Source organism: Pan paniscus, chromosome 20, assembly GCF_029289425.2.
Source record: "Pan paniscus chromosome 20, NHGRI_mPanPan1-v2.0_pri, whole genome shotgun sequence".
Lineage (NCBI taxonomy): Eukaryota > Metazoa > Chordata > Mammalia > Primates > Hominidae > Pan > Pan paniscus.
This window is the reverse complement of record NC_073269.2, coordinates 26,979,431-26,995,635: the sequence shown is the minus strand read 5'-3', so window position 1 is coordinate 26,995,635 and position 16,205 is coordinate 26,979,431. Positions and strand designations below refer to the sequence as shown.

General features: G+C 39.1%; 2 protein-coding genes across 2 annotated transcripts in view; both read left to right on the top strand.

The window, feature by feature from the left end:
* Nucleotides 1–3,306, top strand: part of LOC103783563 (zinc finger protein 492) — a 193,251-nt gene extending 189,945 nt beyond the window's left edge. Inside the window, 1 exon segment of the mRNA XM_063600091.1 lies at nt 1–3,306. Coding sequence (XP_063456161.1) covers nt 1–946 — 946 coding nt within the window. The 3' untranslated portion in view covers nt 947–3,306.
* LOC100990474 (large ribosomal subunit protein eL34-like) overlaps nt 1–16,205 on the top strand; it is a 34,157-nt gene that overhangs the window by 10,377 nt on the left and 7,575 nt on the right. The window lies entirely within an intron of this gene.

Genomic DNA, 16,205 nt, shown 5'->3' with positions numbered 1-16,205 from the left:
AATTCATACTGGAAAGAAACTCTACAAATGTGAGGAGTGTGGCAAAGCTTTTAACCAATCTGCAAACCTTACTACACATAAGAGAATTCATACTGGAGAGAAACCGTACAAATGTGAAGAATGTGGCAGAGCTTTTAGCCAGTCCTCAACCCTTACTGCACATAAGATAATTCATGCTGGAGAGAAACCTTACAAATGTGAAGAATGTGGCAAAGCTTTTAGCCAGTCCTCAACCCTTACTACACATAAGATAATTCATACTGGAGAGAAATTCTACAAATGTGAAGAATGTGGTAAGGCCTTTAGCCGGTTATCCCACCTTACTACACATAAGATAATTCATTCTGGAGAGAAACCCTACAAGTGTGAAGAATGTGGCAAAGCTTTTAAACAATCCTCAACCCTTACTACACATAAGAGAATTCATGCTGGAGAGAAGTTCTACAAATGTGAAGTATGTAGCAAAGCCTTTAGCCGGTTCTCACACCTTACTACACATAAGAGAATTCATACTGGAGAGAAGCCCTACAAATGTGAAGAATGTGGCAAAGCTTTTAACCTATCGTCACAACTTACTACACATAAGATAATTCATACTGGAGAGAAACCCTACAAATGTGAAGAATGTGGCAAAGCTTTTAACCAGTCCTCAACTCTTTCTAAACATAAGGTAATTCATACTGGAGAGAAGCCCTACAAATGTGAAGAATGTGGCAAAGCTTTTAACCAGTCCTCACACCTTACTACACATAAGATGATTCATGCTGGAGAGAAACCCTACAAGTGTGAAGAATGTGGCAAAGCCTTTAACAACTCCTCTATTCTTAACAGACATAAGATGATTCATACTGGAGAGAAACTCTACAAACCTGAAAGTTGTAACAATGCTTGTGACAACATTGCAAACATTTCCAAATATAAAAGAAATTGTGCTGGTGAGAAATAATAGAAATATGAATGTGACAAAGCCTTTAAATGGTTATCACACTGGATTGTAGGTAAGGTAATTCATTCTGGAGAAAACTTCTACAAGTGTGAATGAACAGTGTGGCAAAACTTACACAATGCTCAAACCTTATTGCACAGGAAAGCCTTTATACTTGAGAACAAATGTACAAATATAAAGAAAGTAAAAAAGTGATTAATATCTGCGCACATCTTATTCAACATTAGAGTTTATGCTTAATAGCATTAAAAGTGCAATTACTGTCAAAAGAGTTCAGAAAATAAGCATTTAAAGTGCTGAAGAGGATTTATTTTGAAGACAAACATTACAAATATAAACGAAGTTGTGGTAACTTTACTTGTAACACAGATCTTGTTGTATTCATTCTGTATTAGAGCAAACCCTGAGGCAATTGCTCAAACTTTGTTCAACATCAGAGAATTTATATCGAAGAAAAACCGTGTAAATGTAATAAATTTAGAAAAAAACATTTATTCAAAAACTACAGGTTAGAAAATTCCAGAGAGTTCATATTAAAATATTTTTGCATATACAGTAAATAGAAAAAAATATTTAATTCAATGGTAAGTCTATGTAAATATCAGAGAATTTACATTAGAAATATATAAGGCAATGACACTTCAGACTTTACACTGAATCAGAGTTCTGAGTTTAGAAAGTAATCCAAAACTAAACTTGGTAGAAAAATTATTTGTTTATAACTTTAAAAGAGTAGAAGATTTTTTGGAGAGTTACAAGTATACTTTTTTTTAGAAAGATTACAGATTTTTTTTAAAGTAAATAACTCTCAAATTACTTCATACAAATAATGTTGTAATTAACTCAAATTACTTTGTGTTAATGTTGTAATTAACTCTCAAATTACTTCATGCTAAAGAAATTAGTTTTTCTTTTTCTTCTTTTTTTTTTTAGATGGAGTCTTGCTCTGTCACCCCCCAGGCTGGAGTACAGTGGCACGATCTCAGCTTACTGCAACCTCTGTCTCCAGGGTTCAAGTGATTCTTCTGCCTCAGCCTCCCAAGTAGCTGGGATTACAGGCGCAAACCACCATGCCTGGCTAAATTTTGTATTTTTAATAGAGCCAGGGTTTTGCCATGTTGGCCAGGCTGGTCTCGAACTCGAGACTTTAGGTGATCTTCCCAGCTTGGCCTCCCGCAATGCTGGAATTACAGGTGTTAGCCACTGCGCCTGCCTGATGTTGTTTCTTTATTCCTATTGTATTCATATGTGAAAGCATGTGACCAAAAGATATGAGAGATTATTTTTTATTAGGTGAGCATTTATGACCTCTTCTATGAAAGAGTAAGGACATTAAAATGCGTGATGAAAATCTAAGTAAAGAGGTTCTTTGTGATTCGCTTACAGTACTGAGTGATGCATGAGGTAGGTATTCCGAGTAATGTTCTGCATTATATTGAGAGACAAATTTTTAGTTTTAGTTAAAATTAAAAATAAATTAGTATATTATTTTACTAATTGTACTTTTATGAAAAAAATGCAGTACATGTTAAAAATTTTAGATTATGTGTGAACTTAATTTCTTAATTCAACATTTTTAACAGCTTAAATATTGTGCATTCAATCAAGTCACATTATTCCACTTACTTTAACCTAGTCCACCGTACTCAAGGGTGTAGGTAAAAGGTGGTAACAAGGCCGGGCACGGTGGCTCACGCCTGTAATCCCAGCACTTTGGGAGGCAGAGGTGGGTGGATCACCTGAGGTGGGGAGTTCAAGACCAGCCTGACCAACATGGAGAAACGCCATCTCTACTAAAAATACAAAATTAGCCAGGCATGGTGGCGCATGCCTGTAATCCCAGCTACTCGGGAGGCTGAGGCAGGAGAATCACTTGAACCCGGGAAGCAGAGGTTGCGGTGAGCCGAGATCATGCCATGGCACTCCGTCCTAGGTGACAAAGTGAGACTCCCTCTCAAAAAATAAATAAGTAAATAAAATAAATGGTGGTAACAATACACTATTTGGTAAAAGAATGCGCTAACATCTGTAGTGCTAATCTTTTTTCCAGTGGCTTTAAACTGCAAATAAGGAATGTTGTTTCTGTAGGTAAAATTTTTATTTATTTTTTCCCATTTAAATTTACTTTTGTTAGTTTTTTCAGGCATATAATATTTATGTTATATATGGCATATTCTGATAAGAGGCATACAATATGTAATAATCACATTAGGGTAAATGAGGTATCCATCACCTTTAGAATTTATTTTTTGTATTATGAACAGTTCAATTGTACAGTTTTAGTTTTTTTAAAAATATACGATTGTTATTGACTACAGGGTTATTTTTATAATAAAAATTATATACAAGTATAAAATTTACACATTTCTGAGTCCTGAATAAATAAAAATAATTTCTTGTATATTTTTCTTTGAATATGTGGCCTCTCTACTTGCAAACAGATACAGGCTTTTAGTTTTGATTTACATAGAGTTAAATATACACATCTATTAGTCTAAATATAAACCTTAGGTGTAAGAAGATTATGGATTAAGTGTGTTTGAGTAGTATGAGTTTGTAACTATTTTCAGAATAATATTGGAACAAGACATCATTTTAATAAGGTGTCTAATTTTCTTTTCTTTCTTTTTTTTTTTTTTTGGAGACAGAATCTCACTCTGTTGCCTAGGCTGGAGTGCAGTGGTGTGACCTCCGCTCACTGTAACTCTGCCTCCTGGGTTCAAGCAGTTCTCCTGTTTCAGCCTCCCTAGTAGGAAGGACTACAGGCGCAGGCCACCATGCCCAGATAATTTTTGTATTTTTAGTACAGATGGGGTTTCATCATTTTGGTCAGGCTAGTCTTGAACTCCTGACCTCAGGTGATCCACCTGCCTCAATCTTCCAAAGTACTAGGATTACAGGTGTGAGCCACTACACCTGGTCAGGTGTCTACTTTTTTAGAAAACAAAAATCCTCAAAAATGAATGCAAATCTATACTCTGGTTTGTATTGAATTTTACTGTATAATCTTACAGCTTATGGTTCGGAATCTTGCCATTCAAATTCTCTTGTCTTCACTTGCCTGGTACTCATGCTAGGCCCATAACTTTCTTGTTTCTGATATATATTTGTTGTTTTATAGTTAATGAGGTATTCATTTTGTGAGCTGCTCTGTGATTATAAGAATGATTTTAATGAAATTTAGTTATGGGCTGGGTGCAGTGGCTCACACCTGTAATCCCAACACTTTGGGAGGCCGAGGTGGGTGGATCACTTGAGGTCAGGAGTTCAAGATCAACCTGGCCAACATGGTGAAACCTCATCTCTACCAAAAATAACAAAAATTAGCTAGGCATGGTGGCATGCTCCTGTAATCCCAGCTACTGGGAGGCTGAGGCAGGAGAATAGCTTTAACCCGGGAGACAGAGGTCACAGTGAGCCAAGATTGTGCCACTGCACTCCAGCCTGGGCAACAGAGCAAGACTCCACCTCAAAGTAAAATAAACTTAGTCATGTACACAAAATAATTTTTAGCTGTAATTCTAAAATTAGTGCATTAAATTTTATTTAGTTGGAACATTTCATTTAATTGGAGAACCCTATATAAGCCTACTTTTCAAAAGTATGTTATTTTTTTTTCACTTTTTGTGATGGATATAAGTAAATTTATTCATTAGGCGATTTGTTCAGGTAAGTACTAGGGAAGCTTCATAAGTCGAGAATGTTTTTATACATAAATGTAGCAAACAAACATGACAGTGCTTGCTGTATAACAGATGCTCCATAATAAGGCATAAATACTCCTGTGAAAGTTGCAAACTTCAAGTCAGATGGAAAATATCAAAGGTAAACAAATAACATTGATTCTTCATGTGGAGAGGACATTTTATTTTTTTCAGGCTGCAAAGCTGAATTTTGCTGAATTTAAAAAGAAATTCTGCTTCATTTATTTTCTAATTATCTTAAGCTTTGTCTTTTTATGTGTATTCCACCCACGTATACATCATAGCCCTTCTTTTTCTGTGTTAATGGCTGCAGTTATCCCACTGTTTTTTTCATGCCATGTCATCTCACATGGTATTTTGTGGGTTTTGATGAGAACTTTGGTATTTTTTAATGGACTGAAAAAATGGTTTTAACTGGAGAGTTTGCTTATCAATATAACTTTCAGATCAGTTAATTAAGATAAAAGGCATACGTGTCCACAGGCGAGAGGATTAAATCAGTTAGTGTTGTGCTTCTTTCTTTGTAAAAAGAAAAAATATTGTTAGAAAAAGAGTCTTGCTAGATTCTTACCCAAAGTGTGACAAATATAAAATTTCCTAGAAAATATAGAAATCAGAATTTTAGAGAGTTTATGGTAAGTGAACCATATTAAATTATTATTTTTTAAGACAGAGCCTCACTGTCACCCAGGCTGGAGTACAGTGTCACAATCTGGGCTCACTGCAACCTACGTCTTCCAGGTTCAAGCAATTCTGCCTCAGCCTCCCAAATAGCGGGGATTGTAGGCACCCGCCATCATGCCTGGCTAATTTTTGTATTTTTGTAGAGACAGAGTTTCACCATGTTGGCCAGGCTGGTCTCAAACTCCTCGTGATCTGCCAGCCGCGGCCTCCCAAAGTGCTGGGATTACAGGCATGAGCCACCGCACCCAGCAAAGAAAACTAACTTATATGAAAGAATAAAAGAGCCCAAATAGTCAAGGCAACGTCAGAAAAAAAAAAAAAAAAAAAAAAACCAGAGGCCTCCTATTACCTGATTTAAAATTGTACTACAAGCTACAGTAACCAGTATTACATGGTTCTGGTATGAAAATATACATTTAGATCAATGGAGAAGAGAAAGCCCTGAAATCTGCACTTTTACAACCAAGTTAATTTTCACAAAGCCCACAGAAATTAACAAAGGGAAAATAACTGCCTATTTAATAAGTGGGGGCTGGATGCAGTGGCTCACACCTGTAATCCCAGAACTTTGGGAGGCTGAGGCTGGTGGATCACAAGTTCAGGAGTTCGAGGCCAGCCTGGCCAACAGGGTGAAACCCTGTCTACTAAAAATACAAAAATTAGCCAGGCGTGGTAGCAGGCACCTGTAGTCCCAGCTACTCGGGAGGCTGAGGCAGAAGAATCACTTGAACCTGGGAGGTGGAGATTGCAGTGAGCCAAGATGGCGCCACTGCACTCCAGCCTGGGTGACAGAGTGAGACTTTGTTTCAAAAGTAATAATAATAATAAATGGTACAGGGAAAACTGGTTATGTGCAGAAAAAAGTGGACTCCTACCTCTTTCCATATAGAAAATGCAAGTCAAGATAGATTAAGAACTTATCTGTGAGTCTTCAAGCTACACAAATCCTAGCAGAACATTTAGAAAGGACTGCTGTAGACACTGGCCTCTGGAATGAATTTATGAATAACATCTTAAAAGTGCAACAACAATAAAAATCAAAAATTTGCATCTAATTAAACTAAAGAGCTTCTGCACAGCCAAAGAAACTATCAACAAAGGAAACAGATACCTTACAATGTGAAATAAAATATTTGCAAAGTGCATACAACTGATTAATATATCGAATCTTAAGAAATTTAATTTGACAAAGCAGAAAATGTCGACACTTCTCGAAGACGTAAGAGTTGCCAATAAACATTCAAAAAATGCTTAACATCTGTAATCATCAGAGATGTAAATCAAAATGACAATATGATACCATTTCACACCAGTTAGAATGGCTGTTATCATAAGTCAAAAAATTACATGTTGAAGTTGTGGAGAAACAGCTTTCTGTTTCAACTTCATCCTGACTTCAGGAGAAACGGGTGCCTATAAATCTTAGATTGGATAAGAAAAATGAGGTACTTACAGACTGCAATACTATGCAGTCACAGAAAAGAATGAAATAATGTCCTTTGTGACAACATGAATGCAGCAGAAGGCCATTAATGTAAGCAATTAACAGAGATCAGTAAAACAAATACCACATGTTCTCACTTATATGTGGGAGGTAAACATTGGATGCTCATGGAAACAAAGATGAAAACAATAAACACTGGGAATTCCAAAAAGATGGAAGAAGAAAGGGAGACAAACGCTGAAAAACTACTTACCAGGTGTAGTGTACACTGCTTGGGCAATGGGATAGTTAAAAGTGTCCAAACTTCAACACCATGCAGTATACCTATGCTACCCATCTGCAGGTGTATTCCCTGAATCTAAAATAGAAATAACAAGATGTTTTGTGGTATAATGAAATGTTATATTTCTGTAGTTCCAAGTTAATAGTTGGAATTAGCAGTGAAAGAATTATTTACTCCTTAAGGCATAGGGGTAAATGTTTCTATACCCAGTGTCCCCACAATTTGTAAGCTATCTTCTCTGAAAGCTCTTGGCCTATAGCCCAAGATGTCTTTTATTCCCAAGTGTGCAGTTAAAATAGATGACTCTGGATTTAAGGGAGGTTCCAAGATGGCCAAATAGGAACAGTTCCAGTCTACAGCTCCCAGCTTGAGTGACACAGAAGATGGGTGATTTTCTGCATTTCCAACTGAGGTACTGGGTTCATCTCACTGGGGCTTGTCGGACAGTGGGTGCAGCCCTTGGAGAGTGAGCCGAAGCAGGGCGGGGCACCACCTCACCCGGGAAATGCAAGGGGTTGGGGAATTCCCTTTCCTAGCTAAGGGAAGCCATGACAGATGGTACGTGGAAAATCGGGACACTCCTACCCTAATACTGTGCTTTTCCAATGGTCTTAGCAAACAGCACACCAGGAGATTATATCCCACACGTGGCTCGGAGTGTCCCGTGCCCACGAAGCCTCGCTCACTGCTAGCACAGAAGTCTGAGATCAAACTGTGAGGCTGGGCAAGGGGCATCCGTCGTTGCTGAGGCTTCAGTAGGTAAAGTGGCTGGGAAGCTCAAACTGGGTGGAGCCTACCACAGCTCAAGGAGGCCTGCCTGCCTCTGTAGACTCCCACCTCTGGGGCCAAGGCATAGCTGAAAAAAAGGCAGCAGAAACTTCTGCAGACTTAAACGTCCCTGTCTGACAGCTTTGAAGAGAGTAGTGGTTCTCCCAGCACAGAGTTTGAGGTCTGAGAATGGACAGACTGCCTCCTCAAGTGGGTCCCTGACCCCCAAGTAGCCTAACTAGGCAACACCTCCCAGTAGGGACTGACTGACACCTCATATGGCCGGGTGCCCCTCTGAGACGAAGCTTCCAGAGGAAGGATCAGGCAGCAACATTTGCTATTCTGCAATATTTGTTGTTCTGCAGCCTCCACTGGTGATACCCAGGCAAACTCCAACAGACCTGCAGCTGAGGGTCCTGACTGTTAGAAGGAAAGCTAACAAACGAAAGGACATCCACACCAAAGCCCCATCTCTACGTCACCATCATCAAAGACCAAAGGTAGATAAAACCCACAAAGATGGGGAGAAACCAGAGCAGAAAAGCTGAAAATTCTAAAAACCAGGGTGCCTCTTCTCCTCCAAAGGAAAGCAGCTCCTTGCCAGCAACGGAACAAAGTTGGATGGAGAATGACTTTCACGAGTTGAGAGAAGACTTCAGACGATGGGTAGTAATAAACATCTTTGAACTGAAGGAGGATGTTCCAACCCATCACAAAGAAGCTAAAAACCTTGAAAAAAGATTAGACGAATGGCTTACTAGAATAAACAGCATAGAGAAGACCTTAAATGACCTGATGGAGCTGAAAACCATGGCAAGAGAACTACGTGACACATGCACAAGCTTCAGTAGCTGATTTGATCAAGTGGAAGAAAGAGTATCAGTGATCAAAGATCAAATGAATGAAATGAAGTGAGAAGTTTAGAGAAAAAAGAGTAAAAAGAAATGAACAAAGCCTTCAAGAAATAAGGACTATGTGAAAAGACCAAATCTACGTCTGATTGGTGTACCTGAAAGTGACGGAGAGAATGGAACCAAGTTGGAAAACACTCTTCAGGATATTATCCAGGAGAACTTCCCCAACCTAGCAAGGCAGGCCAACATTCAAATTCAGGAAATACAGAGAACACCAGAAAGATACTCCTCAAGAAGAGCAACTCCAAGACAAATAATTGTCAGGTTCGCCAAAGTTGAAATAAAGGAAAAAATGTTAAGGGCAGCCAGAGAGAAAGGTCAGCTTACCCACAAAGGGAAGCCCATCAGACTAACAGTGGATCTCTCGGCAGAAACTCTACAAGCCAGAAGAGACTGGGGGCCAATATTCAACATTCTTTTTTTTTTTTTTTTTTTTTTTGAGACGGAATCTTGCTCTGTTGCCCAGGCTGGAGTGCAGTGGCATGATGTCGGCTCACTGCAAGATCCGCCTCCGGGGTTCATGCCATTCTTCTGCCTCAGCCTCCTGAGTAGCTGGGACTACAGGCACCACCACCATGCCCAGCTAATTTTTTGTATTTTTAGTAGAGATGGGGTTTCACTGTGTTAGCTAGGATGGTCTCGATCTCTTGACCTCATGATCCACCCACCTCAGCCTTCCATAGTGCTGGGATTACAGGTGTGAGCCACCGTGCCCGACTCAACATTCTCAAAAGAATTTTCAGCCCAGAATTTCATATCCAGCCAAGCTAAGCTTCATAAGTGAAGGAGAAATAAAATCCTTTACAGACAAACAAATGCTGAGAGATTTTGTCGCCACCAGGCCTGCCTTACAAGAGCTCCTGAAGGAAGCACTAAACATGGAAAGGAACAACCGGTATCAGCCACTACAAAAACATGCCAAATTGTAAAGACCATCAATGCTAGGCAGAAACTGCATCAACTAACCAGCAAAATAACCAGCTAACATCATAATGACAGGATCAAATTACAATATTAACCTTAAATGTAAATGGGATAAATGCCCCAATTAAAAGACACAGACTGGCAAATTGGATAAAGAGTCAAGACCCATCAGTGTGCTGTATTCAGGAGACCCATCTCACCTGCAGAGACACACATAGACTCAAAATAAAGGGATGGAGGAAGATCTACCAAGCAAATGGAAAACAAACAAAAAAGCGGGTTGCAATCCTAGTCTCTGATGAAACAGACTTTAAACCAACAAAGAGCAATAGAGACAAAGAAGGCCATTACATAATGGTAAAGGGTTCAATGCAATTAGAAGAGCTAACTATCCTAAATATATATGCACCCAATACAGGAGCACCCATATTCATAAAGCAAGTCCTTAGAGACCTACAAAGAGACTTAGACTCCCACACAATAATGGGAGTCTTTAACACCCCCCTGTTGACATTAGATCAACGAGACAGAAAGTTAACAAGGATATGCAGGAATTGAACTCAGCTCTCCACCAAGCATACCTAATAGATATCTACAGAACTCTCCGCCCCAAATCAACGGAATATACATTCTTCTCAACACTACATCACACTTATTCCAAAACTGACCACATAGTTGGAAGTAAAGCACTCCTCAGCAAATGTAAAAGAATAGAAATTATAACAAACTGTCTCTCAGACCACAGTGCAATCAAACTAGAACTCAGGATTAAGAAACTCGCTTAAAACTGCTCAACTACATGGAAACTGAACAACCTGCTCCTGAATGACTACTGGGTACATAACAAAATGAAGGCAGAATAAAGATGTTCTTTGAAACAAATGAGAACAAAGACACAACAGACCAGAATCTCTGGGTCACATTTAAAGCAGTGTGTAGAGGGAAATTTATAGAACTAAATGCCCACAAGAGAAATCAGGAAAGATCTAAAATTGACACCCTATTGTCACAATTAAAAGAACTAGAGAAGCAGCCGGGTGCAGTGGCTCATGCCTGTAATCCCAGCACTTTGGGAGGCCGAAGCGGGCAGATCACGAGATCAGGAGATCGAGACCATCCTGGCTAACACGGTGAAACCCCATCTCTACTAAAAATACAAAAAAAAAAATTGGCCACACGTGGTGGCAGGTGCCTGTAGTTCCAGCTACTTGGGAGGCTGAGGCAGGACAGTGGTGTGAACCCGGGAGGCGGAGCTTGCAGTGAGCTGAGATCGTGCCACTGCACTCCAACCTTGGCGACAGAGCGAGACTCCATCTCAAAAAAAAAAAAAAAACTAGAGAAGAGCAAACACATTCAAAAATTAGCAGAAGTCAAGAAAGAACTAAGATCAGAGCAGAATTAAAGGAGATAGAGACATAGAAAAACCCTTTTAAAAAATCAATGAATCCAGGAGCTGGTTTTTTGAAAAGATCAACAAAATTGATAGACCGCTAGCAAGACTAATAAGAAAAGAGAGCAGATGCAATAAAAGATGATAAAGGCGATATCACCACAGATCCCACAGAAATACAAACTACCATCAGAGAATACTATGAACACCTCTACACAAATAAACTAGAAAATCTAGAAGAAATGGATACATTCCTGGACACATGCACCCTCCCGAGACTAAACCAGGAAGAAGTTGAATCCCTGAATAGACCAATAACTGGCTCTGAAATTGAGGCAATAATTAATAGCCTACCAACCAAAAAAAGTCCAGGACCAGATGGATTCACAGCCGAATTCTACCAGAGGTACAAAGAGGAGCTGGTACCATTCCTTCTGAAACTGTTCCAATCAATAGAAAAAGAGGGAATCCTCCCTAACTCATTTTATGAGGTCAGCAGCATCCTGATACCAAAGCCTGACAGACACAACAAAAAAAGAGAATTTAGACCATTATCCCTGATGAACATCGATGCAAAAATCCTCAATAAAATACTGGCTAAACGAATCCAGCCACACATCAAAAAGCTTATCCACCACGATCAAGTTAGTTTCATCCCTGGGATGCAAGGCTGGTTCATCATATGTAAATCAATAAATGTAATCCATCATATAAACAGAACCAAAGACAAAAACCACATGATTATCTCAATACATGCAGAAAAGACTTTTGACAAAATTCAACAGCCCTTCATGCTAAAAACTCTCAATCGACTAGGTATTGATGGGACGTATCTCAAAATAAGAGCTATTTATGACAAACCCACAGCCAATATCATACTGAATGGGCAAAAACTGGAAGCATTCCCTTTGAAAACTGGCACAAGACAGGAATGCCCTCTCTCACCACTCTTATTCAACATAGTGTTGGAAGTTCTGGCCTGGGCAATCAGGCAAGAGAAAGAAATAATGTGTATTCAAATAGGAAACAAGGAAGTCAAATTGTCCCTGTTTGCAGATGACATGATTGTATATTGGTCTCAGCCCAAAATCTCCTTAAGCTGATAAGCAACTTCAGCAAAGTCTCAGGATACTAATGTGCAGAAATCACAAGCATTCCTATACACCATTAACAGACAAACAGCCAAATCAGGAGTGAAATCTCATTCACAATTGCTTCAAAGGGAATAAAATACCTAGGAATCCAACTTACAAGGGATGTGAAGGAACTCTTCAAGGAAAACTACAAACCACTGCTCAATGAAATAAAAGAGGACACAAACAAATGGAAGAACATCCCAGGCTCATGGATAGGAAGAATCAATATCGTGAAAATGGCCATACTGCCCAAAGTAATTTATAGATTCAATGCCATACTCATCAAGCTACCAATGACTTTCTGCACAGAATTGGAAAAAACTACTTTAAAGTTCATATGGAACCAAAATAGAGCCCACATTGCCAAGACAATCCTAAGCCAAAAGAAAGCTGGAGGCATCACGCTACCTGACTTCAAACTATACTACAAGGCTACAGTAACCAAAACAACATGGTACTAGTACCAAAACAGAGATATAGACCAATGGAACAGAACAGAGCCTTCAGAAATAATACCACACATCTACAAGCATCTGATCTTTGACAAACCTGATGAAAACAAGAAATAGGGAAAGGATTCCCTATTTAATAAATGGTGCTGGGAAAACTGGCTAGCCATATGTAGAAAGCTGAAACTGGATCCCTTCCTTACACCTTATACAAAAATTAATTCAAGATGGATTAAAGACTTAAATGTTAGACCTAAAACCATAAAAACCCTAGAGGAAAACCTAGGTAATACCATTCAGGACATGGGCATGGGCAAGGACTTCATGACTAAAACACCAAAAGCAATGGCAACAAAAGCCAAAATTGACAAATGGGATCTAATTAAACTAAAGAGCTTCTGCACAGCAAAAGAAAACACCATCAGAGTGAACAGGCAACTTACAGAATGGGAGAAAATTTTTACAATCTACTCATCTGACAAAGGGCTAATATCCAGAATCTACAAAGAATTTAAATTTACAAGAAAAAATCAAACAACCCCATCAAAAAGTGGATGAAGGATATGAACAGACACTTTTCAGAAGAAGACATTTATGCAGCCAACAGACACATGAAAAAAGCTCATCATCACTGGCCATCAGAGAAATGCAAATCAAAACCACAATGAGATACCATCTCACACAGTTAGAATGGCAATCATTAAAAAGTCAGGAAAAAACAGGTGCTGGAGGGGATGTGGAGAAATAGGAACACTTTTACACTGTTGGTGGGAGTGTAAACTAGTTCAACCATTGCAGAAGACAGTGTGCGATTCCTCAATTACCATTTGACCCAGCCATCCCATTACTGGGTATATACCCAAAGGATTATAAATCATGCTGGTATAAAGACACATGCACACATATGTTTATTGTGGCACTATTCACAATAGCAAAGACTTGGAACCAACCCATATGTCCATCAATGATAGACTGGATTAAGAAAATGTGGCACATATACACCATGGAATACTCTGCAGCCATAAAAAAGGATGAGTTCATGTCCTTTGTAGGGACATGGATGAAGCTGGAAACATCATTCTGAGCAAACTATCGCAAGGACAGAAAATCAAACACCGCATGTTCTCACTCATAGGTGGGAATTGAACAATGTGAACACTTGGACACAGGATGGGGAACATCACACACTGTGGCCTGTCGTGGGGAGGGGGGAGTGTTGAGGCATAGCATTAGGAGATATACCTAATGTAAATGACGAGTTAATGGGTGCAGCATGCCAACATGGCACATGTATACATATGTAACAAACCTGCACGTTGTGCACATGTACCATAGAATTTAAAATATAATAATAATAATGTCAGGAAACAACAGGTGCTGGAGAGGATGTGGAGAATTAGGAACACTTTTCGGTGTTGGTGGGAGTGTAAACTAGTTCAACCATTGTGGAAGACAGTGTGGCAATTCCTCAAGGATCTAGAACTAGAACTATCATTTGACCAAGTCATTCCATTACTGGGTATATACCCAAAGGATTATAAATCATGCTGCTATAAAGACACATGCACACATATGTTTATTGCGGCACTATTCACAACAGCAAAGACTTGGAGCCAATCCAGATGTCCATCAGTGATAGACTGGATTAAGAAAATGTGGCACATATGCATCATGGAATACTATGCAGCCATAAAAAAGGACACGTTCATGTCCTTTGTAGGGACATGGATGAAGCTGGAAACCATCATTCTGAGCAAACTATCAGAAGGACAGAAAACCAAACACCACATGTTCTCACTCATAGGTGGGAATTGAAGAATGAGAACACTTGGACACAGGGTGGGGAACATCACACACTGGAGCCTGTCGTGGGGTGACGGGAGCCGGGAGGGATAGCATTAGGAGATATACCTAATGTAAATGATGAGTTAACTGGTGCAGCACGCCAACATGGCACATGTATACATATGTAACAAACCTTCATATTGTGCACATGTACCATAGAACTTAAAGTATAATGATAATAACAATAGTGATAAGGTCAGGAAACAACAGGTGCTGGAGAGGATGTGGAGAAATAGGAACACTTTTGACTAGGTATATACCCAAAGGATTATAAATCATGCTGCTATAAATACACATGCACAAGTATGTTTATTGCAGCACTGTTCACAATAGCAAAGAGTTGGAACCAATCCAAATGTCCATCAATGATAGACTGAATTAAGAAAATGTGGCACATACACACCATGGAATACTGTGCAGCCATAAAAAAGGATGAGGTCATGTCCATTGTAGGGACATGGATGAAGCTGGAAACCATCATTCTGAGCAAACAGTCACAAGGACAGAAAACCAAGCACCGCATGTTCTCACTCATAGGTGGGAATTGAACAATGAGAACACTTGGACACAGAGTGGGGAACATCACACACCGGGGACTGTTGTGGGGTGTGAGGAAGGGGGAGGTATAGCATTAGGAGATATACCTAATGTAAATGACAATTTAATGGGTGCAGCACACCAACATGGCACATGTATACATATGTAACAAACATGCACGCTATGCACACGTACCATAGAACTTGAAGTATAATTTTAAAAAAGACTCTACATCTGTATTTTTTATGTATTAACTATACACTAGACTATATGATTAATTTGTTACTCTTTTTGAGGAAAAGTGGTAGGTGATTTAATCACTTTTCTTTTTTTAAAGAATAAACTATTTTTGAAAATATGAGGCTTTGAAGATCATGCTAAATTACTGAGTTAACAAGAGAAAATATTTTTCTTAAAAAAAGCATAGAAGTCTTATGACCATAGCCAAAGAAGGATGAAACAGAGATTGTGTGTTAAAACCACACTGCTGCAACCATTCCATCACAATCATTCTCAGGAAACAACAATAATGGGTCAGAAGGAATTTTTAGAATTTTTTTGATTCTATATTTCCTTCATTCTTTTTCTTTTTTCTTTTTATGAGTTGGAATTTCGCTCTTGTCACCCAGGTTGGAGTGCAATAACATGATCTCAGCTCACTGCAACCTCCACCTCCTGGGTTCAAGCAATTCTCCTGCATCAGCCTCCCAAGTAGCTAGGATTACAGCTGCTCGCCACCATACACGGCTAATTTTTGTATTTTCAGTAGAGACAGGGTTTCACCATGTTGTTCAGGCTGGTCTCGAACTCCTGACTTCAGGTGATCCACCTGCCTTGGCTTCCCAAATTACTGGGATTACAGGCATGAGCCACTGCACCCAGCCCATTATTTTTCATATAGAAGTCTGTACTTCAACAAAAGAAGCCGTGAATTTCAAGTTAACATGCGCACACATATATATTCTCCCTAGAAAGCTACTGCTGTGTTTACAATAAAGGTGTAACATTTCTGATCTTTGGGCTGCTGTGTTTGTGTGAAATAAGAAGGCAGCAAATAAAGCAGAGTCAACCATGACTTTCTAGTTTCAACAGCCACAGCTCTGAAATTTAATGTTACGTCAACTGGAAATAATGACAGTATTTCAAAACTGAAAAAAATTGATAACTTTATATTTTTAGTT